Consider the following 27,896-nt stretch of genomic DNA (forward strand, 5'->3'; position numbering starts at 1 on the left):
CACCGTCCTTCCCGCGCAGCACACAGGTATGAAAGTGGGCGGTGATGAATGGCTCATATCAGTTGAGTGGAGAGGCAGGAGAGAGTTAAATGAACTGTCCTTGTTCTGGGGTCTATGTATGCGCATACATTGTTATATTTTTACCGTGGCCAGCGAAAAAATCTGGGTTAGTCTATGGCTCTGTCTCTTTGTGTCCTCTCTGCGGAGATTCCCATCTCTCCTCAAAGGCGAAAGCACAGTGAACATGAGCAGCGCACAACAAAAGCAGACAAACTACTGTATGTTTTCTATTTATCAGTGTCCGGTTCACCTTCAACTTTCAGACTTGCAAATATAAAATCTCCATGAATAATCTCACACCTGTCCAAGATTATTTTGGCAAATAAACAGTCCTTCAAGTGAGCAGCTCCGGCATACTCAATAAAACAAATTATGTTATGGCTAAAGGAGCATGAGAAAAGAAAGCAAAAGTGAGTTAATCTGCTGATCTGGTCACCCTTGCGTCTCGTTGCCAGATTTTGGCTGAAATATATTTGGGCAGCTGTTGCCTGGCATGAGATGGTGATTGGGTTGGCATCAAGTGTGCTGCTTTCCCTCGCTAGCCAACACAAACATCTGCTTTGCCTCCCCACCACCGTTTCGCCCAATATCAAACAACAAAGCAAGCCTGCTCTGCTGCCCCCATCGCCGTCCGAAGAATTAATGACCCACCAAGCAAATTAGTGGTGCCCTATTGCCCCGTCCTGGCTGGAGCAGGGAATAGGGAAAGCCATGGCAGGTGAGCAAGGAGAATGAAGGGTTAGTAGGTCAGGATGATAAAGTACTTCACAGGTCAAGATTTAAGATGGTTCTATATTCAGGGAATATTTTCACGTTTTCGCTCATTCTACAGTAGGCTGATATCATTATTTTAGAGCCATGTTGACAGATTCAGACAAGTTCTGGATTTCTTGCAGAATTATTGTTAAAGATGAGTGATTTTCTGAGAAGATGTGACATGTATCTAAGAAAGTACAGCATTACTCATCACATGGTAGCAGTGGAAGCCGGTCAAGAACAGATGTTAAAGTACAAAATGTTGGACTATTAAGTCGCAGCACTCAGACTGAAACGACTTGCTCTTCGATAAAAACAAAAACTGAGGAGGATCTACTTCCTCATCCTTCATGAGCTGGCTTACACTGCTCATGAGAATACCCACTCAACTGTTGCTGACAGGGTGCGGAAAGGAGGACTGGGTTATCTCACTGACCATAGCCTAAACATGCTGCCCCAATGCAGCTGAGAAACACTCGTCATTTCCCTAAACAAAATAAAGCAAACAGTACAGCCACTCTCTATAGAGCTTGGCCTGTCTGTCTGCAGTTTTAATGCTTTGAACGGACTGAACACAGAACTAAGATAACCGGCAGGCTTGGCATGCTTGGGTCAGTGTCTCCGGTTCCACTTTATGGCCTCCCTATTAAATTTCACACAATACGCTCCAGAGACAATGTACAGTAGACTGTTTTCACTGCACAGCGAAGTTACAGTCCCTCGATCAATCATAATAAATGTTCACCCCAGAAGACAGAGGGAAAGGCTGTGAGCAGTTTTTCTGTCCCACAGGCCACACATGTCCCCTCCCTTTATGGCTGCTTGTGACACGGTCTTGCTGAAGCTGAGAATATTCAGTCACACCAGCTTGTATTTGTAAAAACGTGATGTTTACATGGTTCTGTTTTGCCCTGTTCAGCTGTTGACACTCACAAGCTTTCAGCCCAGCGAGAGTCCTGGGGAGCAGAAGTGCAATAGTTTAGAGAGAGTCATGCTAAGTGGGACTGTTTAGGGTTGGCTGGGTAAAGCATGCACTCAGCGCACCACCATATAGACTGCTGTTTTCTAAATGGCCCCTATTAACTGAGTAGGAATAGGCTGCACTCAGACCCGTGTTGTTAGCTCAGAGAGGACAGGCTACATGGCTCATACAGCCTGGTGTCGTCTCCACACGGCTGACCTGCCACACTGGCATGTTTCATCACCAGAGGACTGATATGGCGCCGCTCACAGCCACTGAGGTGCAATTTGTTGCATTTGGACTATAACTGTCAGGAAGAGATATACCCTCACTTAAATAGCTGCCCATAATCTGCCCCTCTCCCTGTATTATCCTAATTGAACCCATGGGCGGCCAACGCCATCAATAGCTGAGCTCATCTGCAAATTAATAAAACATGGGCCCTCACCAAATCTATGTCTGTGATAGAGCTTGAAGCTACTTAGACACACTAAAGGGGAGTGTTTGTGATTGTTATTCGCAAAAGAAATGGAAGCGCAATAAAATGTTCTCATTTTGTTTTTCAGCAGTGATGAACATGAGTTCTTACGACTCCCACGGTCCAACACGTATTCCCAGCGAGCTCCTCTCTCTCCTTCCACTTCCTTCCTTCCTTCCCTCCTTTTCGTAATGGAAACGCTTATTAAAACCATCATACGCCATTTACCTAAACATGCTTTTGCAATCCAGCCTGTAATGCGGTAATGCTACATCAGTGGCCACAAAGCTTTGAGGAGCAGATTCCAACTGATTCAACAGGTGATCACCAAGCAGGATGTTTTGTTTTCTCCGTCATTGCTGACTACTGTAGAGCCACTTATTCCTTGTTCAGGAGTGAGACATGCTGGCACCATCAACAAGTGCCTCATCAGCAGAAGTACAGGGGGGCTTTTGACTTTGTGTTTATTTTGACTGTCTGGACTGACACCCAGCGTGATGTGGGAGACGATGAAAGAGGTGGCCATCATAATAAGACCTAGATCTTAATAACAACAAATCCTGGAGGACACTAAAAAAAGCAGCCAGAGCTTATTAAAGACATCTATCATGTCTGTTAGGCCAGTAGTCACTCCTCCTCCTTGTCTCAACCCTCCTCCTCCTCCTCCTCCTCCTCCTCCCCCTCCTCCCCTTCCAGCCATTGATGATCACTCCTCTGTTAAAACTGGAAACCAAGGCCGCGGTGTCCAAACTTTCTTCTCCTATCTCCTCTTTCTCTCTCCTACACAATTTTCTCCCATGTAGCACAAGTCCCTTGGTTTTCACACACACACAAAACCCCCAAGGCAGACTTTCATAGACTGTGACCTCCTACTGTTCTTCCAAAAGGAGGGCCAAGCCCAAAGTGGCATCACACTCTGAGAGAAGGCAGGACTCTTCCAATATCAACACAGCGTACCTGGCCTTGAGTGCACCTCAAAGCTTTTGGTCTATTCATGGGCTTATTTTACAGCGCAGTCAGTGTGCGCTGATGAAAAAAAAAAAAAAAAAACTCCTCTCTGGACATAAAGAAAGGAATGCTGTAAAAGCTGGAAGGCCATGACAACTTGATGAGCCATCAAGACCGACTGTGAACAACCAGAAACATGGAGAGAAAAGGCTGACATCACGGCGCTGGGGTATAAGGAGTCATGGATATATGGACAAAATAGAAAAACAAACTGACTCTCCAAAGGAAACAGTGAGTAATCCTTGGACAGGGTATTGTTTGGGCATGCACATGATTGTTGAAACACCTCGATGCCACAGTGAATGATGGTGCACACTTGTCTATGCTGGACCAGTTACAGAGTTGGGGGGGGGGGGTTGTAAAAACATGAGTAATCATCAAACCAGAAGAGAAACAAGTTCCCATGAATAATATACACAAAGATGAGCCTTTTTTGTTCACAGAGCCTTGATGGTTGTGCTTTAGTAACACACACGAAAAAGGAAGAAAAATTCCCCCCAAAAAATTGATTCTCATATTCTCACCTGCTCTAAAGATGAACACCTTTGAAACAATTGTATTACACAGGCTGCTAAAGGCACTATAAATTACACAAAAAAAGGCTAAGTTGTAAGTTCTAAGTGGAGTTGGAATTAAACTAAGTGCATTTACCCAAGTACTGCACTTGTATTTCATTTTACTGGCACTGTTCTTGAATACTTCTATTTTGTGAGACTTAATTCCACTAGATTTCAGAGGGAAATATTGCACGTTTAAAGATGCACTCCACCGATTTTACACAAGACATTTAGTTTAGTCGTCACGAGGAACGCTGCTCAGCCTGTAAAAACAATTATATAACGTCGCCTGTGGCTCTGGAGGGAGCTTTTCAAAGTTTGAAAAAATCTCGGCTTGGGCTCCACACTTAAATTTTGTAACAGAAAGCCTGCATTACAAACTGGAAGTGTGTAATTTGAAAGAAGTGGCCGTGGAGGAGGCAGAGGGTGTCTAATGATAGAGAGCTGTATTATTGGAAATGTTGTTTTTGGAGCTTGACCCAAACTAGGGACTAAAACTCAGGATATTTTGGCCTCTGTTGCTTCAGTTTTGACCATCATTTTAAAGATATCTCTGAGTCCCCCAAATATACTGGTTCAATGCTAAAAATACTAGTTTAAGTCAACGTCTATCTGACAACCATATTTTTACTTAGCACAAAAAGGTCAGACTCAAGCATATGAAGTAGTTTGACCCGCTAGCCTACATTAAAATATCTTTCACAGCTTTGAGCGTTAATAATTTACCATCTTGAAAGGGGCCATTCTTCTTCTGAAAAAAAACCCAGTTATTTTTGATACCTAAGTTGTAACTTCTGTTCTCCTTTTGTGTCTTTATGATTAAAAGTCATTATTAGAACTGAATCTAGAAACGCCAAAAAAGAAACCTAATGCAAATGTATCTAACCAAGTGTGGCCTTCTCAACAGTACGGTCTCATGTATTAGGCTGTCTGCATTCTATTTAATGATTTACTCCTTCCAAAACTTCAGTGGAAACATAATATTTTACATCCCTTTGAATGTCTTGTGTAGTGCAACAGAGCGTAATGTCGACTTTCATTACTGGAATGGGACTTTTCAAAAGAGTAAACTTGGAGTTTGTCCAGAAAGCCTTGTTGAAATTTGCCGTGTTGATTAACATTTTTTTTCAAAAAGAAGTCACTCACTGTCATTGTCATCACCCATAAAAAGTGGAGCCCAAAGGACATTAAGTGGAGGATTTATGGCTGCCATATATTTGAGAGGAGGGCTGCTAAACCTTATGAAGTCTCTCTTGGCCCTGTAAGGTTTTGCTTTCTCTGTCTCGCTCTGTTGGTTTTTTCCCTGTTGCTTCAGAGTGCCTACAATTTCCCTCTCTTTATTTTCACTGGCATTTAAAGAGCACGGCACTCTGTTGAATGTACTCATTCAATAGCGAGCTCTTCGACACACACACACACACACACAGAGAAATACATTAGAACACACAAGCATGCACACACACAAAGAAAGCAACTGCGAACATGCAGAGAGTAAACCCTGATTCTCCTACTCAATGCCAAAGGATGTTGGAACCCAGCAAGTTTGAGATGTGCACCAGGTCTGAAAGCATTTCTCCCCGTGTATGCTCGTCATTGTTGGGGGGCATTAATTGATTGGCTTGGTTTCCATTCCCTTTTGTGAAGTGGCTTTGGTCCTGGCTTTATGAAGGTTGCTGAAATCTATTCAGACCATTCTCTTTGCCTGGTGGAGCAGAGCACAGCAGTGGAGCAGCCGCCGTCTCCACCTTTATTGGTGGAAATCGCCTTTGCACATTTTAATCTGCCATCTCCTGCAGTGTCATAACACTTTATAGCTTTATATGTCTCATCAGGTTTTATATTCTCAGATCACACAAAAGATGACTTTCTTTATTTTTTATTCCTTCGATCTTCTTTTTGGCTTTTCAATCACCATCATATTTCTTGGTTCTTAGATATTTTTAGCCAAACGAATGAGCATATGAGTCTTCAACCAGAATCAAAAAGGAAAGACATATATATATATCGTTGCATTAAAACAAACTAAAATCACCTTGTATGAATGCTGTATGTGTGTCAGTATGGGTCTGCTTATGAATAGTGCCAGTCTTTGTGATATAATCGACCACATATGAGATCAAAGTGTGTTTGTGCAACATTTTATGATCTGCTTTTTCATGCAGAAATGTGACAAGATGCTGAAAGTCTACACTCCAAAATATTTTCCAGTCATTAAATGTTTAGCTGTTTTTCCCTCCCATAAAACCTTGCACCCATGCACCCATGCCCCTTGAGGCTATCAGGATCCACAATAATCCTGACAGGGAGTAATTGGAGAGGTAAATGTCAGAATCAAATCATCAAAAATAGGAGTGTTACTCAATTTGACTTGTGAGCAGCACTTCTCTGTGTGTGTGTGTTTTTTTTTTTAAACACACACACATTCACTTACACATACACACACAGGAACAGCTCATGCAGATGGTCCTATATCCACATCTGGCAACAGCTGGAGTTGTGAGCACATCTGTTCCGTCCTCGGTGGAAACAGAGAGGGGTGCTGCTGCTTTAATACTGACCTTCTCTTACATATTTTCACTTTTCGATCTACTTTCATACCGCGGCAGCCAAAATCCAACACTAGCAGGGTTCCTCTACGTTCTCCTGATTCAGACAGAATGACCTATCAAGCTTGCCCAAGGGGAACAAATGTCTGCCTGAATCACATCGTTTACACTCTCTTACACATTGTTTTCCCCTCCTCTTTGTGTTCTTGTGTCTACAACTTCTTCCTTTGTTCTTGTACTTCATAATTCTCTCTCTCCTGCCTGTCTCCTTTCCATCCTTCTTATGTCTCAACCTTATCAAGGCGGCTGGTGAATCGCCTTGAACTGCTTTGTTCTGTTGGACCACAGACAGCTAAGATCAGCAGCCGTGAGTGGGAGACTCACGGCAAGTCGTAATTTCTATAGCTGTCGGAGGTTTGTGGTCCTTTTGTGTTGATGACATGGTGCATTCAGAAACCACCTCTGCATCTCAGTATCTCTGTGGTCTTCGTAAGGTCTGTGCAGGTGCCAAAATAGACTGAAAAGACGCAAAGAATTTGAAATTTACCGCACGGAGAATTTGAAATGCAGCCCAAGACACATGGCCTGTCTCTTATTCGTTTAATTTTACCCTGCCATTCTTCTTTCTGCGGATCCATGAGACCTATTTCCTTTCTCCTCCATCACCTTCTACTTCTCTACATCTTACTTTTTACTTGCCCCATTTTGCAATCAATCTGCTGTTCATCTTATCTAATGAGCTCATTAGGGTGTCTTAAGCAATGGTGATTGATAATAATGGCTTAGAAATGTCCCATTGATTCACTTCTATATCAGGCCTATAAAGTAAAGGCTCTCTGCATTAAAATCATAGGAGGTCAACCAGACCTTCTCTCCTATCTACTCTATGTGTGGCAAGTCCTTTGTTTTCAACTCAACCGCCCCTCCCCCGCTCCAATTCATGATGAGTGAAACTGTAGCTAACACGTCTGCTTTTCCTGGTAATATACATTTTTGTGAAACGTGTGAAAATACAGCTTGAAGGATATATGAATGCAGCGCTTTTCCTTCAACAGGCTTGAATTTCTCTATATTTCAGATGTTTACAGAGACCAGTGAGTGAAACAGAATGTTAACAGTAGACATCATATTATTCCAGCCAATCAAAACAAAGGAGACGTGTTACAGTTGGTCAGTTTGCTGGAAGTCTTTAATTTTTATGGCTAGGCTTCTTAACAGCCATGACTGATGGAGCCATTTGACTTTAAAGCCGTAAGAGCTCCTTCTTGTAATGCTGCTAAGTTTGCGAGGCCACTGGCAATATGTCTGAGGATATACTACAGCTTTATGTATGGCATGCCATTTGTGTGTTTGCATTTGTATATGTGTGTGTGTGCATGAGAGAGGGAGGGGGAGAGAGAGACGGAAAGAGAAAGAAGGGGGGGTTTGCTGATGATAATTTGGGAGGGTGTGTGTGTGTGTGTGTGTGTGTGTGTGTGTGTGTGACAGAATTTGCGCCCACATGAATAGCGCACAGTCAGCATGCAAGCTCAAATCACTTCAACAGTTTCACATCAACCAATTTAATGGCAAAATCCCGGCCAGTGAAGTTTTTATTCCAAATCCTGTCCATAATCTAATGGCCTTTGAAAGTCTGCCACTTCCCCCTGGCTGACAGGTTGTGCATTTGGATCTAATTGAATCCATTTACATCCTGCACAAATGGAAAGCACATGGAGGCCTACCCACCTGGTTCTGATCAGCTACTGAGTTGGGAGAGCCACACTTTTCGGAGTACGCCCAGTGCCAGCAGGGGATACACTACACAGCAGAGTGAGAAGGGGAGGGGGGGTGGAGGGGGGACACCTTTTGATATTACTTTTGGCTAAAATGTAATTCAGTTTGAGTTCAGTTACCCCCTTCGCATGTATTTCTATCTGTCTGCCAATTCCCTCTCAGAGGCTGAGGGCTTAACAGTTGTGTGATATTTTACCACAAGGGGGAGTCCAACAATACAAACCCATGTATGACTGGGTCTGCTGCTGATGAGAACCTGCCAGCATTCATCTACAACTGAGAGGAGAAGAGTTGAGATTTAAAATATAGCAATAGCACATGTCAAGATACATATAAGAAAGGTATTTGCAAAATTAATGTTAAAAAATAAATACATTCTTGACACCACATAGTCATACCAGAAACTTACTTACTTACTAAGTAACATTTCACATGCTGCTATGAATGTGCGGGATATTAGATTGATGGCAAATTAACAGCATTTTACAGTGAAAGACAATCAACATGTTTTCAAAGGAACATGTGGCAAATGACAACTAACAAAGCTCCAAAGAGGCCAAATCATTTGGACCCAAATTACAGGTGTGCTAGTGAAAAAAAAAAGCAAAATGATTGAATATTCAAACTATTGCAGTGTACAATAAACAATGACAAACTGAGTCAACCAAGATGCAGTGGAGTCAAGCTGAAGCTAACCATATGGACACAAGACTGACACGTGCACAAATGATGACAATACTGCTAACAATTAGCATGCTGATATGCACTAGCAATGTTTAGTTACTTGTAAGTTGAAGTTCCTTTTCATACATTTCATTACGCTTTTGCTTTCTTGCTAAGAGTTAGATGAGGAGATACTACGCTCTTGTCTGTAGATATAAAGCTACCGCATCTGGTTAGCTTAGCTTTGTGTGACTAGAAACAAAGGGAAACAGCAGCCTGGCTCTGTCAGAGGGTAACAAATTTTCCTACCAGCACCTCTGAAGCTCACTAGTTAACACATTACATCTCCTTAGTTTAATCTGTCGAATATTAAAGCATAAAAACAACACACTGTGATTTTTTTAAATGTGGTAAATGTGCCGGACTATTTCTCTTGTGGGTGCAGAGTTGTGTCATCACCGGCAGGTTGCCGTTGCCAGGCAAGGAGGTGCTGATTTTTTTTAACCTTCAGACAGAGCCAGGTTTGCTTTACCCCCCCCCCCCCTTTCCAGTCTTTGTGCAAAGCTAAGCTAGCTGGCACTAGCTTCAAACAGTGAGCGGTATCGATCTTCACTCTCAGTCAGAAAGCGAATGAGCGTATTTCCTAGCACTATTCCTTTAAGTTTTTACATTATTTTAAAACAATTTGGGTGTGATACTTTTTCAGTGTCATGAATTCTTAAAGGTTGGTGTCCACATCATGGGTAAATATCCCTGTCTGCTGGTGGGTAACACCACGTGGAAGGTAGTGTTTGTGTTGTGTGGATATGAACCACAATACACAGTATAGTGTCTGTGCATAGCCTACATTCATGTGTGAGTGTCTGCAAGTGGATATGGTTAATAGGGGCAGCAGGTAACATCATGACCTTCATCAGGTCCCCTCGTGGTCCACCCCAGCCCCATCTCATGCCACATCTGGTTTGACCATCTCCGCCCTAAACCCCTGCTAGCCACCCCCGCCTGCACCTCATCAATCCTCTGTGTCATCATTGCCACACTTCTGGCTATTGCCAAAGTAAGCCATGACACAAAGACGTGAAAATGATGAATGGACTTTTCCGGACAGGAAGCGGCGATGGTTGAGGACACACCCCACCCTCACTCATCTTTCCAATCCATTTTTCACTTTCTTTCCTCTGCCACGTTGCCCTGTTGTCTGTCCTTCTTGAGTCAATAGGAACTAAGTGATCATGTTCCTCAAATATAGCTCTCCAAAATATAGGTTACATTTTTTTTTCTCAAGCAAGAAAGTTCAGTCTCCACAATGGGTCAGATTGGCCAGCCAATGCTGCATTCACTCCTGTTGGGCAGAACCTCACAAATTCCAATTTATGTTTTTCTAAACATATATGTCACTATATCATTTTCATTCGAGTGGTAATTATATTTCATTCAGTTGTTTTCAGTTTTGATGCTGTACTTCTCACTGTAATCTCAATGCTGATCTGTGACTAGTTTAGTCCTCACATCCCCAACCACAAGAGTCACAGTGAACCTTGGGACTTCTGTATACCATCCATTGTTGTGTCTGCCTACCCATAACATGTCCATTCACTGCAGGACAATACTGTCCATTAACTATTATATGAGTTGCTGTAGTCTTGGTTGTCGATGTGAATAGAAGTCCCACTGTGTTACATGAGAGACACTATCAATCTCGATCGCCGTAACTTTTGGCTACAACTTGTGCTCTGAGGCTCTATATGTATTGTCCCTGAATGCTGTAGAGATTCTTATAATGGCTCATGACTGAGATATTCATCTGAAACTTTGGTCAGACATGGTTATTACCTTCATAAATTGTAGTCATTTTCTCTGTCATATGTCATATGATTTTAATGTTTGTGTCAGGGTGTGTGTTAAGGCTTTAGGCACATGTTTTCAAACTGAGCAGGCTCTTAAAATCCTTCCATAGTCATCACTTGCATTTTACCCTCATGAACTCTCACTTCCAATCAGACCAAAGAAACACTCCCTTGTTTCTGCATTTCTTCAGGGCAAAGTGGCACTGCTAGTTATTTAAGAGATTTAAGCCTTCTTTGTTTAGGGAGCTGAATCTACTCCTTCTCTTCCCTCCTAAAGCACAGTATAACAGCAAGATCACTGAGCTTTAATGCAATATCTTCATCATGTGTACATGTAATTTATGATAGAGAAAGAGGTTTGTTTCCATCAAAGGAGTAATTAATAAAACATCCACTGAAGTTATATACAACTTTTCTTGAGATCATTTGTTTTCCAAGCCTTTTAAAATAATCCTCCATGGAGTTACACAGTTTGTCTGACATCAATTATTTCAAATAAGACAAACTGCTCTCGTTAAACCTGGTATACACAGCAGGACAGATGTGAATATTCAATAAAAGACGTAACATTGCAGGTTAAACACTCCCCAAAGTAGAAGAAGTTTTCTGGTGTTCATATTTAATTTCAGTCATGTTGCGCAGACATATAGAAACTTTTCCTACACAGTATTTCAGTATGAATATGCTAATATATCCCTTTCATGTAATTTGATTAGTGGACCAGGATTACATCCAGCCCTTCCTCATTTACTATTACTAAGAAGAAAAACAATTAGACTATACATGTTAGCTATCAAGGATACAACGCACCCATGCACATGCACACCAATAGATAAAACACACACACACATATGCACATACACACACACACACAAGTCTCATTTAATCCTTTATGATGCGCCTGGAATTTGTAATGATTTTAATTAGGAAAGGTGTGGTAGGAGTCTACTCTGTGGCAATGCTGACACTCCAGGGTGCCTGGAGCCAATTAAAAAATATGTGCTGATCAAACAGCCTGCCCTCACTATGCACGACTATTCCCGGAGCCTCTGCTGCTGCAGAGGGACGGACAAGCTCAGGGCCTCTTGCTCCCACCGAACAGGCTGCAGAGGAGCCAGCAGAGCAACACCCGACACTCTCCACCCCGAGATCCAGTTCAAGGCTCAGCTACTCCCATTAGCTGCCTATTATGGTGGGCGACCAACGGCCAACCAGCGAGTGGAAGCCCCATGAGAAATCCCTCAATTCACAATCAAACGTCTGTGAGAAAACGTCACACATTCATTTGATCCCCACAGTGATCCTTTATTTTTCCACAAGGGAACTGGCTTAGCCCAATTTCCCCTCACACTCTGAGTGAGAACGTCATATTAAATTAGAATTATGTGACAATTTAGAGCGACAATTAAACCTGGTATTAATTACACTGTTCCTTTTGTTTCGAGCAATCCCTGCGATGTTGCCAGACCCAGGAGGGCCCAAAATAGATAAATTTAAATGAATCCAAAAAGCTACTTATATTTTCCAAATGTTAATATTCTTGAGGAATCCTTAATCTCTGTCACATCCTTTACCTCCCCCCCCCCCACCCCACCCCCCTCCCTCTGTGAAGTCCCTCCTCCCTCTATCATTAGGCATTTCTGTCTCTGGTGATTAATGATACTAATGAGCATGTGCAGCCATTCACTCTGCCACACATTATTCTATCCTCTGGCCTAGGCCATGTGTCATGTCCTCCTGAGAACGGAGAACATGGCTCCCTGGTCATATTCAGACAAACAATAATATCAACTTATTTCTTTTGCAATATCTTTGTCAGAGGGGCAAGTGATGCATGTGCACACACGTACTGTACAAGCATTTGCAGAAACATGCTTACCTTTGGTTTGAAGAACTGCAAAAATATTGAACCTTTAAAAACATCATAATGAAAAAGACAGAAGGTAGATGCATTGGAAGCACAGACTAATAATCAGACAACACTTTAATGTACATGTAGACTACATTTAAAGTCAGCCCTATGCTTGTTGGCAAATATCCTGGATATCTAGTGGTTTAATCAAATATGACAACCTCCTGCTACAGTTGACCTGCTGAAAGACACTGAATATATCTCTCTTTGTTGATGTTTTTTTTTTTTTTTTTTCCTCTCACCCTTCGCCTGTCTCCTTGTGTGGGTCTATTTGGAAATCAATTTTCAAACTATCTTTAAAAAAAGGTTCTGAAAAGCCATTTATGTGTAAATGTTTGACAAAATCTGTTGTGCACAACCCCAGCTCTTCCACCTCAAGGGTTATTCTGAAGATTTCAGAGCACACATTGTCTGTGTCTGCTGCTGTCCCCCCCCCCCCTCCCCCCTCCTACTTAGACGTTGTTTCAATTTTTAAGGTTTTATCTTTGGCAGATGTTGCAGGCTTGTCAGGTGGGCAGCAAGAGTGATAACTGCATATTTGAAGATCCACAAAAAGGCCCCCATATCTTGGGAGTCGTATCTGCCTTGACTCTGAAATACGGCTCATCACTTTTATGTCGGAAATACAATTGGCCATTGGGATGTGAAATTAATATGACAGAAGGGCCATTTGCTATGGGGCGGGGGCACAATGGCAACCACAAAAAAAAACTGGCTTAGGCCTTGCAGAGGACATTTTTAATTGGAGACTTCATGCAAAAAGCATATTATACATGTCATATAAACTGATTTGTTGGTATGATGGCTGAGCCGGACTTATGGCGGCACGCAAAGAGATGGAGGGAGAGATAGAGAGAGATAGAGGTGCTTTGATGAGAAAGAAAAGTAGTGCATGTTGGCAGGCAGCTGGATACTGTAGTGATTACTTTACAATCAATGCAACACATCAGATAACTGTGAAGGAATGCTCTGATTATTCAAAAGTTCCTTGTTATCTGAAGCCATGGCGTTTTAACATGCTCTAACTTCAATTGTTGTTGTTTTTGTTGCTACTGTATAGAAGCGTCAACATACTGTATAAGGCTTTTAACTAGCTTTTTAACTAAGCCACACATTCTCAGTTAAGGCTACAGCCTGCTGTGCTGCAACGCCTGAATCACTGAAACCCTATTGATCATTCATCAGTAACTGGTCTCCCAGTCTCAGCACCTTCTCAATTCAGCAGCAGTTAACAGAGGGGTGGATAATTGGTGGCTGCTGCTAATGTTAGCTCAGACTTGTTTAACTGTAAGGTTTTATACTTAGATTTCACATGAGTGAGTGTAAGATTCCTTGGAGTAGTCACGGTACTAAAGTTTGGTGGCAAAGCTGAAGTTTTAGCATTTTTTCTGTGAGAGTAAAACCAAGCCGATTTATAGTCTACTGCCTCGATATCATCCCGACAGCTGTATGAACATTTAATCTATTTTGTAGAGCTGCAACAAAAAGTCAATTAAGCGATTAGCCGATCAGCAGAAAATAAATCGCCAACTGTTTTTATAATCATTTTATCATTTTGAGTCATTTTTAAAGAAAAAAGCTTCTTAAATATGAATATTTTCTGTTTTCTTTAGTCTTCTATGATATATTTGGGTTATGGACTGTTGATCAAGACATTTGAGGGTGGACCTTAAGCTATGGGAGACAGTGATTGACATTTTTTACCAGTTTCTGACTTTTCATAGACCAAACCACTGATTGAGAAAATAATCAACAAATGAATCGATAATGAAAATAATCCTTAGTTGCAGCCGTACTATTTGGCAATAACTATTAAGGGTTATTTTCTTCATATCAAATTATTTGATATATTTGATATTTGAAAGAAGCCTCCTTCTTAACTGGGACTCATACAACAATTTTCACTATGCCCACTTCCTCATTGTGAAATTACAAGATATCTATCGTTTCTGATTCCATCTGCGTGCTGAGGATTTTAGAAGTTGCAGTCAACTTGAAGCAGGCTCTGCAGCATAACACAGTCTGTCTTATATTTCTATGTAAGCATGACAAATTTCTAGTCTTCATTTGCACCATTTCACTGCCAACAGAGATCCGGTGGTATTATCCCTCTATCAAACTGGCAGGAGAAATCAGAATATCCTAATAAGTCAGCCCTAACAAGCATTTAGGGTGTTGTGAGAGGAAGAGGATAAAGCGTGAGTTGTGTAAAATGAATATAGAGGCTCTGTGAATGAAAAGAGGAAGCTGACCTGACTTTGCCATGGATAGACCAGGACCTAGGAGATACCAAGCCTGTGTCTGGGACCCTGATCTGATCTACATGATCACTGCCCACTTCAGCCATGTGATGCTTATGCAATGCTCGTCCAACCTGCAGCTGGGGGAGAAATCCATCACACCACAAACCCCCTTTTCTTCTCTCAAAGAAGAGCTTTTAGTGACAACAGCCGTCTTGGTCACATGACCATGAGAGCATCATGCAAACCCCCCCTCCTCAACAGTGTCCCCCCAGCACCCCTCGCTGCAGATGTTGGGTAACAACATGGATGATGAGTTGAATAATGGAGGCACAATGTTTTTCTTGTGTTGTTAAGCCTTCGACAGCTGTGTTAGACATCCACGATCATAAGACTTGGTCAAGGAACATAACGACTTAATGTGTGATAACAGTTCGAGACAAAGATCAATAGGGCTGTTTGAATGTAGTCAACTAAAGCTGTTTATGAATTTATCTTATGTTTCTATTTAAGTGCACTGGAGGGTTTTTTTTTTTTAATGTCACACCAAAGAAATGCTGGTGCACATCCTCATACAGACCAATCATACATAGTCCAAGTGGTTTAAATTGGAACAATAAGACAATGTGAATAAAGAGTTGGTGCAGCAGTATAATTCATGAACTGCAGTAATTAAGCATTGTAGTGCATTCATGGACACAATCATTGCTCACTTTTTAAAACTTTTTGCCCATTGGCAATATCATCAAACTCTACCAAAGCCTCCAAGTGGTGATGAATTCAGAAAATGTTACCATTTCCATTGTGGGCCCATAGGGCTTAAGGAGAAACCGTCCTGGACTCTCGTGATCCCCTGCGAGGTAATGAAGAGGTTAAAATATGACGTCAGGCTTCCTGGGTTGGTGAACTTAAAGGTAAAGAAGGGCAAATGTGTCAGAGGATGTCAGAGTCAAGAGGATTGTAGGCTACTACAGTATGGTGCAAATGATCGGATCCGCCATTAAATAGACACGTCCATCAGGCAAAACCGCTGTGAAAAAACTGACTTTGAATTGTGGTAATATTTAAATTTAGAAAATGGTCTTTACATTGTATTTATTGTCTGGGGGTTCAGTACATACATGTTTATCCTATCGGCTGTGATGCATTTCACAGTTCTGCGCAGTGTCTGTGTTTTTTTATGGGCACTCATGCTTCCAATTATCTTTTGTTTTCAGTCTGAGCAGACAGAGGAAGTATGATATGAATTAACAACCTGGTTTAAAACAGGCTGTCTTTGGCCTGCTGCTAAAAATGAAATATGTTTGAGCTGCCTTTAGCGAGAGTTGCATCTCAGTGAGAATGAACTAAAAATAAAATTTTATTAGTGTGGTAAGATCGGGGTTTTTATGCTGTAAGTGAACACAGATCTGTGTAGGGTGCAGTTTTAAATACAGTGCCAGCCTTCAGTAGGCCCCTGGTTATGCCATATGCCACTACAATTCATGCAGTTCTTACACAGCACCCCCACCACACACACACACACACACACACACACATACTTACCTCAACCCATCTCCCAGACCTTGATTATGCTAATCCACCCATGACAAACATAAAACATATTTTATGTTACGTATACACAAAATGTGAGCTGTTAAATTTGCTTCCAAAATGTTATAATATGCAATATCTGTCTGTATTTCAGTACAGCTTAATTAATATACAGAATGATATTCAATTAAATCATGTGTGCATGCACGAACATGTCCCAACACATGCATGCACACACACACACACACATACACACACACACACACACACAAACACACAGGTCAAAGGCTATCTATTGTTAACACACTCCAAATGATTTGGGACTGTAGTTTAGCTTGATCAAACTAAATGCATAAAACCAAACCCAAGTCATGCATTCACTCACTTTGGATATTTTAAAAAAAATAATTTTTAAAAAACAGCATTTAAGTAGCTAAATTATGAAGAAAATCTATTTTTAACGACCCATATAACTTGAATCTAGAGGTAATGTAAAGTGTGTTTGTTTGAAACCTGCCCTTTAAAACAATCACAAACATTTTCAGAACATGAAATCCGATATCATTGTCAAATGTTCCACATGATCAGCCATGCTTTTAGTGATCCTGACTATTTTATGTGTGGAAATAAACGCATATAGACACTGAGTTTGTCTATCTTTTATGTCCATGGGCCCTTTCACCGCCTGTAGATGTGGGTGGGAGGCACAGGCTGTCAATCATCAACGCTTCATTGATCACGGACAATCCTCGTCGTAAAACTGGTCTTTTTCTTAAGGAATCACTCACTCTGCATTAATTATCACTCAGCCTCACTTGTGTGTGTGTGTGTGCGTGTGAGTTAGTGAGTGTGTTCGTGTGTGTGTGTGTGCGTGTGTGTGCACCTAACCACCTCTTTGACTATTTCACATCGCATGAACTCACTTGAGAAGAGCCTGTGATGAGATGAACTGAATTCCAACACCTTCTGCTAAAATACAAGTTAGTATTCAACCAAAGCAGCCGACCTTTTGTGAAATCTCACACTGCAGGGCACTGCTCAGTGAGTAGTGTCAGCTGTGGTAAATGGCATTAAGGTCAGTGAGTGGGGGAAAAAAAAACAACACGAAATTCAACTCGATATAAATCTGTAAAACTGAAAGATAATTTCAGAAATATTTTGTATTTCATGTTATTGCTGTAGGGCTACGTTGAGTGAATCGAGGCTTTTAGGCTGCGAATCTTTTGAATTGACAAATAACAGAGAGCCAGTTTCATTTGCTCAAAAATAAACAAACTTACAAACAAAATTATAAATAAAGAAAATTTGTATTTTTGTCAGGTCGTCTAAAATGCTTAAAAAATCCTGTCTGGGCCAGGTGTCTCTCTCACACTCACACACACACACACACACACACACTAAGACACACACACACACACACAGATGTGGTAATAATTTAACATAAATCTTTTTTTTTTCTTGTCATAAATATTAATAGCCTACTTGTACATTTTATTTTCCTGTGATCTGGCAGGTAAAGGAGGTATTTACCCAAGAAATGTGTGCAGAGAAAATAAAGGAAAAAAAATAAAATGAAACGTTGTGTATAGAAAAAATAACCAAAAGAAAATAAAGACAATTATCTTTATTACTCTTATATAGTCGATATAAAATTTAAAAATGTATTATATATAAAAAGGGGGCTGCTATTTATTCACCCACATAACAGGTTGCAATGAGGGGGCCTCTCAAAAGTATTTTCTAGATAAACTGCTCATAAATAGGCTGCATGCATACATGTAGGACTGACCGTAAAAAAAAAAAAAAAATCCAAATATTCTGGCTGAAGCGTAGTTATGACGCTCTCTACATTGTTTTCATTCATCCATCGGCTACCTCGCCTGTGCTCCATGCAAACATTTAACACCCTGATCTGAATTTACCGACTAAAACCAGACCACAACTATTACAAACATGCGCTACCATCCGATTCACTCACACAGTCAAATTTTACTTCAAACAAATTACACTGGTTTTTATTTTTACCGCACTAACCCACTACGACAAACCTCATGCAGCCACACTTTAAAATGGTGAAAGACTCCATGCAGATTTTCTCCATTAAAAGCGGACTTCGGCGGGGCGCGATCCACAAGCAGAGCTCTTTTTCCCCCTCCCTCACGTGCAGCCTATAACCTGAATTGTTTCGAGGCTCGTTTCCACTTGTTTTCCTAACTTTTCATAATGATTAGGCATCGCCGGTCCACATTTATCCGAAAACTAACCTCGATTATTTTAAATATCCAACATATAATTTCCCCCCTCTCTGCAGTATTCCCTTTGATTCACGCTTGACTCATATGGCTTCAGGGCCAATAGGGGTCCGCCTTTGGGGCGCCTTGAAACCGCCTCTTCTTATCCCCTTTCATCATCTAACCCGGGACGCCTGGAAACCGCAGGGCCAGTTATTGCCTTTTTTTTTTTTTTTTTTTTTTTCAGACAGCCCAATGCGGACTGGCCAACAGCCAATCAGAGTCTTGTTTACACTCTGTGACTGACAATGCTCTGGCACCGTGCCAGCCAATCAAAACCTCACACACGGAGAGGGGGGGTGAGGGGGGTGGGGGGGGGGGGATTCATTTGTAAACATTTAGCATAATGTAATAACCTTAGTCCATAATAATAACATGAGAGGAATATTGGAATTACTGTCTTGTCTGCATGATTTTAGAGTTTGAAGAAATTGGTCTCTACTGGCGCGTAAGAAGGAAAAAAAAATATATATATAGACACAAGAAAAGTGTTTGAAGTGTTTAAATGCACTGAATTAATAGCAAGAAAAAAAAAAGTTTTCAGTGACAGCTGAGATATAAATAGGCCTATTCATCTGCTGTGTCAGAGACAGGCATATTTCTGTTTAATTTGACTGTAATATATTTGGAAAACATGTGTTTTTCAAAGATCATTTCATATTTTCACTCGTATTGTTATTTTTTAATGATTTTTTTTTTATATTCTTGTAATATTTGTGACTGTCCAGGTAAATATCATGTAGGCAGAGATGTAAACATTTTTACCTACTTTTTTTTTAGGGTGATATCAATCTTTTTTTTTTTCTTTTTGTTTTATATCAAACTGTAATGTGCGTTTAAAATGCTGTTTTCTTGAAAGCACAATTGCACTTCTAAAAAAAAATGTTTGTTTGTTTTTTTTAAAATTTTTTGTTTGGTTTTACATTATTTATATCACTGACCACCACATCACTGACCACTGCCTAGATGTTATAAACATTGTTGTTTAATCTACTGTGCATTTGTGATCTGCCTTCAGGCTTAAAGCTCCTGTAAATGTCATGAAGGCTGAGATGTAAACACTGTTTACCCTCTTTAAGCCTAATATATTTGGAGCATTATTCAAGTATTGTAAGTTTACTTTGGTTGTCATTAAAACATACATAAATTCAACTGCAGTTCTGACAATTTATTCTACTTTAGTTTGCTTTTCCATTATTTAGGCCACATAACTATCACCGCTGCCTAAAAGCTGGGCTATGAATGCATTTTAAGCTGTGCTCAGACTCCACTGAGCTCTATTCTAAGTGATTAAACTACCCAGTGCTTTAAATCTGGCGCTTTTCTCTCTGTTTAGCATTGCCAGTCACCACACCATTGGCCTGTACCGCCAACCAATCAGAACCTCTCGTATCTCCAGGCGGGCGGCACGAGCTCATTAACATGCAGCTATCCCACCAATGAGAGGGCGTGTTTACCCTGCCCGAGACGCGAGGTACGCAGTTGCACCGGGAGAGAAACCGCTGCTTGGAGATCCGAGCCGCGATCCAGCCAGGCCGGAAGCCCCAGTCCCACTGCTTCCATAGACTGAACCAGCAGGCTACTACACAGCCTCAGATGGAAATACTGATTTCACTCTAGCCACATGGTTTATTTCATATTTCGATTTTAAATGGGCGTCGCACTTGGCCTTGCACCTTCACTCCCAGTGTTTTGTGATTTTATAATTTATTGTTATGCAAGGATTTAACATGCCAGTAAGTAGTAATTTTATATACTTGATTTTTTTTTTAATGGAATAAAATATTTTAGGCCTGTTTCCTCATTGTAAAATGACAGAGGCTGTATTTAGTCCAAAATGCTATAGCTTATGTGACATGCTGTGCATTATACACAGTACATTGCTATAATTTCCAAAATAACAAAACAGGATGTATGGGGTGTATCCTACAGGGAACAAATAGATGAATTAATGTAATAAGCTGGGAAAAAGTTACCTTAAATTATTATTATCATTATCATTATTATTATTATTGTTATTGCTATTAATATTATTCTCAACACATTAACGTTATAAGCATTTTGTGATAAAATATTTAGGTTAAATAATACTTGACAACCGATTTGCTGATGTTTTTTTGTTTTTTAAATATCCTATATTTTTAGTAAAGTACCAGACTACGTATTTTTTTTTCTTTTTAATTGGCCAAGATTTAAGAGCCTTTAATAAATTGTATAAATCAATTTCTTTGTAATCCAGTCGGTTTGCTGTAGAATATGAGTCTGCTGCTATTAAACTGCATGCCGAGAATTTGCATAGAGAGGAAGGGAGACATGTTTCCTCTGGACCCGGCCGAGGTGCACTCCCTGCCGGCCAGCTTTGTTACGGAGGGCCGCCTGTCTCGCGGCACGATCCGACCTATACAACATAATTTGATTTATTATCTGCGTTTCTGCCTTCGATTGGCTTCTGTAAATGCAATTGACAGCAGCTTAATGAATTGCATTAAGGGCGTCGATCATTTTTGACGTTTTTTTTTTTTTTTTTTAAAAAAGATTGTAGCGTTTATTTGATGAGAGAATTCGCACATTTAACGCTGAAATGAAAGATGGATATTCACGCTACTGCAACCAAATTCATATGAATGTATATTTTGAGCATTTTAAAAGCAGTAGTCTCTTACCTGCCTCGCAAATGTGAAATAATTTTATTCTAAGGTTGTTAGTTATAAAGTGGGCTGAATGCAACAGCATGGCGAGGTAATGGCTGACTGCAAAGCACTTTCTCAGTATGGAGACAAAGACAGTCCTCCTGACGGGCGGCCATTCACCTTCGATCTCTATACAGTCCACAAACTGAAGACTCAGCTATCATGTATGCTACAGCAGGGCTTCTTATACGTTTTTTTTCCCTTTACGTTAAGGGCCCACATGCATGCATACACATTAGCTCACAAAGCTCCAGTTGATAAGATTTTTGTCCCAGGCAGGTACCTCTGCATGGAAGGATTTTATTGTTGTTGATGTAGCACTGGATTGTAAGCACGGCTGTAACTGGCTACATGGGGAGATAATGGTGCTGAGAGTGAAATAGCCTATACGATAAGGATGTGCCTGCTCATTCTTATATATTGTACAATTTTGATATTTTTTTGTGATTTCATTTATGGTGAAATTATGTTTTTATCTAGCTGGGGACCCCCTGCAACCCCTTTGAGAAACCCTGTAGGGGACCCTAAATTGAGAACGTATAATATAAAACAAATCAGCCTACTGCTGAGAAAATGTAGGATTTATTCAATAATTTACTAATTTGGAGTTATGAAATGAAGCTGTTTTCTATTAGCCTTCACTGAGGCACCAACATGGGCTGTCACGTTTAGCTGATTGTAGTAAAGACAAAATATTTTCACAGTGAAATTACATTTTATTTTAATTGATGCAAATTGTTTTATTCCATCCCCATTTCAACTAAATAATGCTATTTTTGTGGCATGGCAGAGGATATGGCTTATAATGTATTTACTGCTTCATTTGATTACCTGACCTGAAATAGGTCAAGGCAGATGAAGACAGTGAGAGTGCAGTTATTCACATGCACACACACACACATACACGGGTGCGCGCACGCACGCACACACGCACGCACACACACACACACACACACACACACACACACACACACACACACACAGAGAGAGAGAGAGAGAGAGAGACAGAGAGAGAGAGAGAGAGAGAGAGAGAGAGAGAGAGAGTCCATCTTTTTTCAGCAGCTGATGCATCTCTGTTATGGAGCGATATTATAATCTTATTTTAAAGATTAAGCCTCCTGTTTTATATCGGAAACTTTATGATCTGACATTACAGTGTCTTTGCCTGATTGTGCTCAAATTGGTCGATGCAATGATGCCTTTTTTTTTCTTCAATTGCCAGTTTGATTATCAGCTGGGCTTTTTTTGTGTGTGATTTGTGTATGATGCAAAATGTAATCCATCAAGTATATATAGTTATAGCTAAAAAAGATCAATGTAGAGCAAAATGTGAAAATAGTCTGAGGAGTAATGAGAGCTGGATGGAGGTGACAGAGGCAGGGGAAGGAAAAAAAAAAACGAGACAATAGGACGAGCAGGAGGAGAAGGCAGGCAGTGTTCACCTTGAGATGTACTGAGTAGGCTTCCATCATTTTAACCCACCCAAACAGAACAACACACCTTCTCCTCGGAGTATGATTTTTTAGATTGTTGCCGCAATCACGATTTCATGTCTTTAAAAAAAAAAAAAAGAGAGAGAGAGAGAGAAAGAGAGAGAGAGAATATGCTTACCATGCTTTAGAGAAAGAGTGACAGTTGGCAACTGCTGACGTGGTAGTCGGATTAATTGTTTTTTTTTTTTACAAGATATAAATATAAAACACCATATTAGAGCCCAAAATGTGTCTCTCTGCTCGTTATGTGCGTGTCTGTGGAATATGAAGTGCTCTCCTCCATATGATGCATATTAGGCCTGTATCCCAGGCTGATCAATAGAGCTGAGTCTGAGCCCGGCTCAGTGGGCATTTGGACGCCTCGCTGGCCGTTTGTATCCGCGGTGACTTATTTTGTACCATCAGTTTTTTTTAGCTCGAAAAGGGGTTTTTCAGCTATATGCAAAAGCAACCTTGATATGACAGATATGGCATTACAGCAAAAAATCAGTGGAGCAGTCTAATGATTTGTTTTCTCTTATATTTCTATTGGACAACAGTGTAATGTCAGTAGCCTGTTTTGCATCGTGTAATTCTTAACCGGGCTCTACATTTTTTCTTGATAATAGAAATATATGTATGATAAAAAAAAAAATTACCTCGATGTTTCTCCTTTGACAGAAAAGATGATCGGGGGCTACGTTTTTGGCTGGAGAAGCCTGCGATCGAGTGAATGCAACACATAGATCTGAAGGAAAGGACTATTATATGGGTTGCATTTGATTTTCCTGACCTGCCCCAATCCGGATTTCGGATTACTCAACATTCTTCGGAATGGAAGGACGGGATTTCGCTGCTCCGGCGCACCTCCTATCAGAGCGGGGCGCCCTGGTGCACCGAGCCGCCTCTCGGATCGCTCCCTCGGGCCACAGCTCTGTGCAGCATGCCGGTCACTTCCCGCCGGGGAAATACTACCCCTCGCACATACCAATGGCTCCCCATTCAGGTTAGTCAAACAATCTACTGAGGTGGGGGGTGTGGGGGGTGGGGTTGTCACACAAGCATGTAGCTACTGAAATGTGTTCCCATATCATCAACAATTATCTGTCTCCACACTGGGCTGTTGTTTGAAATGCTCCTCTCAAACCGCTGCGCTATAAAGTCTGTGCATTTATCAGCGTGAATAATGGGCTATGGCCTGCATGCGTGGTGTAGTACAAAGCTGATTATTTTTGTGCACAAAAGAGAAGAATAGACAGGGCTTTATGTTTTAAATAAATGTTCGCTCAGGTGTGCTGTTGACAGAGTTTCGCTGTTCAAATATCAGCTAATAAATCAGGTGAAATTTGATTTACACCAAGCCCACGATTAGGAATTATGATTAAGATGAATAAACATTTATAGCTTAATCTCAAAGGTAATAAACGCATCTTAGTTTAACACGTGGCCATTTGATAAGTTAGGTAAATGCCATGATATATATATATTTTTTAAAAATGGCATAAAGATCTGTTTTAGTTTGCACGTATGAAGTTGGACAGAGCTCACTGGCACTGCTTTCCCGCTGGCTCTGGATCTGAATCTGAAATGAGAATTTGTCACTTCACGTCAAATTGATAAGTGTCACATTGATGCCATCACTTAACCATAACCCGTCAGCCATATACCCGGAGCCATAAGCGTGCAAAGCTGGGCGAGCAGGTTTTCCATGGGTTATTACAGTGCATGTATGGTGGGTGTATAGGAAGAAGAGCGATACTAGAAAATCCTCCTTCTATATTGGGCTTCAAAGTGTCGGGGTGCAAATGTGTTCACGGTGCATGCATCAAGTTTAACAAGCGACTTGGGTATCATGTGTACCCAAATGTGCACGTTTACAAACAGTTCCTATTTACAACTTGGAAGACAGAACAGAAGAAACTGTCGTAGCTTACAGTATATATATGTATTTTAAAATATAGGGGGTGGACAAAATAAAAGAAACACCTGTGCAGTCAAATGCAATCTGGTACAACATCCCTCCAAAAGTACAACAGCTTGGAGAAGCTTATAATCTTCTATTTTTGTTGGGACTGTGTTAGTTCACTTAACTCAATGATATTTTTTTTTAGACCAAACTGTCTGGGTTATGTAGTTGTTGTATTGGATATAATTCTATATATATTCAGGTGTTCCTAATTTTCTGTTCAGAAAAATATAGACAATATTATAGATTGTACTGTTGTTGTAATGGACTGGATCACAACATACTGCTGTTGTTGCCTGTTTTTGTATCCACATCTGTAAAACAAAAGATATTTAAATAACAGTGGCACGTTGATTGCATCTAACAATTACACTTCTGGAACAATTTCCTCTGAAAATATGTTAATGTGGCTTCTAAAAACCACATGTTTATGATGCAGCAGCTGTGGAATCTTGGGTCAAGTTATTCTATATAACTAATGATATCTGAATTCTGTGGGCTCAGTGTGGTTGAATACAGTATTGCAGTAACAATGTGCTTTTGTATTCTGAGTTACATTTTTAAAAAAAAAAAATGTATTTATGATTTCATTGAGATGTTTTGATAGCTTATTCAAATGATCTACTTTAGGCTGAATTTTGTGGTGATGAAATATAGTTTTCAAAATTATATTATTTCATAAAGATTCTGAATTCATTTGCAAAATGATGCAAAACATGAGGTATAATTAGTCATTCAGGAGAATTCATGGGCGCTGTTCACCATTCATCTCTCACCATTCATGTTTGCTTTTGGCAGTACTCTCTCTCTCTCTCTCTCTCTCTCTCTCTCTCTCACACACACACACACACACACACACACACACACACACACACACACACACACACACATACACACACACACAGTGCCTGCATCCGTATGTTTTTTTTTTCCTTATAGATGTTTTGTTGAGAGCATGAAGGCTAATGCTGGCTAGAGGGTACAGGTGCTCCCCCCAGCCAGATTCGGTGTTTCTATTGTAGTATTGTGCTACACCAACATGAAGACCTACCTCCCCCCCCCCCACCCCCTCCTCCCCGCCCCCAAATGTCATCACTGTTCAATGAGCAGCACAGGTGGTTTATTGTTCTTCCCAGTCTTGTCAGTAACACATGGGTGTGGACTGGCGAGAAGAACCTAATCTCCCTAAGATTTGGAAAATGAGTTAATTCTCCACATTTCAGGTGTTTGATTGAATTAACATGGGGAATAATTTCACATAATTTCACATAATTTCCAAATCCTCTCTGGCTCTGTTAGAATTATTTTGTTATTGCGCTCAGCTGATGTATAATCTTTGATTTATTAGTTGAATAATATTTGAAAATGTCAGGCGTGTCATAATACATGATGCATAATTCACAGTTATTCATAGCACATATTTTCAAAATGGCAATTCATCAAAATGGCACACAATGCAAATTTATTACCCCTGTGACGTAACACACATTTGTTTTACCTTTTGAAAGCAATCCATTTTAATCGATTATTTCCAAATTTCAAATAAGAAAAAACTCAATATATAATTTAAATGTATTTATTTGAATTTTTGATCACACTAACAAGTTAATGTTATTTTTTTTCCCTTTTCTTTTCTTTTTTTTTCAATCAGATTCATTTAAACCCTAAATAAATACAGGTCAGTCACGCTACGTAAGAAACAATCAAATGCTCAGTAAGCTGTCTGACCAAACTGGTCCACAACTGTTGTTCGTCTTGACAGAGCAGGTCATTAGTGTCCCTTCTAGTGTCTCGTATGCTAGCAAGATTAGCACAAGCATGTTGTTTGCTGAGTGTGTTGGATCTCTTCAATGTCTCTGCACTTTCCCTCTGGGGACTAACTCGCACACTGGTTCACATGAATACTTTACAAAGAGCATGAATATTTCAGGGTTGATGTAAAAATGCATTCAGAGGCAGGTTTCTGATGTGGCTCCTTGAAAAGGCTCCTCTGACTTTGCAGAGGTATTTATTGTGAGCGCTCCCCCTCACCCTCGCTGCTGAAAATGAGTGATGGGCGGTTGCGACACCCTCCCTTGGCATTGTTCCTTGCTGAGTTACAAAATTTCACCATAATTTGAGAGGAAATTTCCTTTCTTTCGTTTACACAGACTGGTGAGTTTGGTTGCAATCAGGCATCAACAGACGCAAACTCACACTCCAACCTTCTTGCCCACTGAACCATGTTACTCAGTGCTAGTAGAGATTCTGTCAGTGTGCATTTGCCTCTGTCCATCTTCACCTACTACAAACCAGTCATTTGTAATGCATGTCAGGTGGTCGATTTATAGTTTGTACTAGCGCTGTGTTCTGGGAATGTGACATTGGAGTAACTTCTCTTTGTGTGTACTTGCTGATACATTGAGACACAGACCTGTAAACTCATCTAATGTGGTTTAATTCAGGCAGTTCATTTACAAGGTCTTTGAAATAGTAATTTTATCTTCTGCAGACTCCAGCACAGAGTTAGAAACAGTCTTCTCTTGGCTGTGAGGCCCAGGATTCAGATGTTGGATAGTGTCAAAGCAGGAGACACAGTGGAGCTGTCTTTACTGCTGGCATTTATGGCTAGAGGCTCATCTTTCAGCCATATTGTTCTGATCAGTGTGCTTTAGCTGAGGTGTGGCTGTGTGAAAGCAGCAGGGGGCTCAGAGGCTGTCCATGGCTGAGATCTGCTCTAAACACCCCATGTAATCAAAGGTCATATTTGTGTCATCTCGCTCACTCAACCTCCCCTTCCTTTTACATCTCCTCTGTCTCCCTTTCCATAAGCTGTCCTCTCTCTCCTCCCCTCCATTTCTCAGTCTCCTTTCTTTCCAGCAGGAAGACCCTTGTGTCTGGGAAGCGGTGGTCTTCCTGCCACTTCTGTTTTAGCCACCCTCCCCTGCCCCAGGCCATTGTTGCAGACCCCAGCTTTGTGTGTATTTTACGGCTGCTGTTAAAGATAAAAAACAGTCCCTTCCACCCCCTTTATTGTTTTCTGGTAGGATGTCCCTGTCATTCCCTTGGTTTTTATGTCCTAGCTGGATATCCGAGCAGCTTCCCCCTTCAAAGGTTAGCTGTGCTGTCTGCCTTCTCCCATTTTTTTTCCCAAAGGGGAA

The 27,896-nt window shown here is 40.7% G+C and overlaps 1 protein-coding gene across 4 annotated transcripts in view; it reads left to right on the top strand.

Moving 5' to 3' along the window:
- The first annotated feature begins 20,108 nt into the window (after nucleotides 1-20,108).
- Nucleotides 20,109-27,896, top strand: part of LOC137168563 (BAH and coiled-coil domain-containing protein 1) — a 66,723-nt gene continuing 58,935 nt past the window's right edge. For all 4 annotated transcript variants that reach the window (XM_067571211.1, XM_067571214.1, XM_067571213.1 and 1 more), the window contains exons 1-2: nucleotides 20,109-20,364; nucleotides 23,472-23,796. In XM_067571211.1, coding sequence (XP_067427312.1) covers nucleotides 23,625-23,796 — 172 coding nt within the window. In that variant the 5' untranslated portion in view covers nucleotides 20,109-20,364; nucleotides 23,472-23,624. The remainder of the gene's footprint in view (nucleotides 20,365-23,471; nucleotides 23,797-27,896) is intronic.

Source organism: Thunnus thynnus, chromosome 17 (genome assembly GCF_963924715.1).
Source record: "Thunnus thynnus chromosome 17, fThuThy2.1, whole genome shotgun sequence".
Lineage (NCBI taxonomy): Eukaryota > Metazoa > Chordata > Actinopteri > Scombriformes > Scombridae > Thunnus > Thunnus thynnus.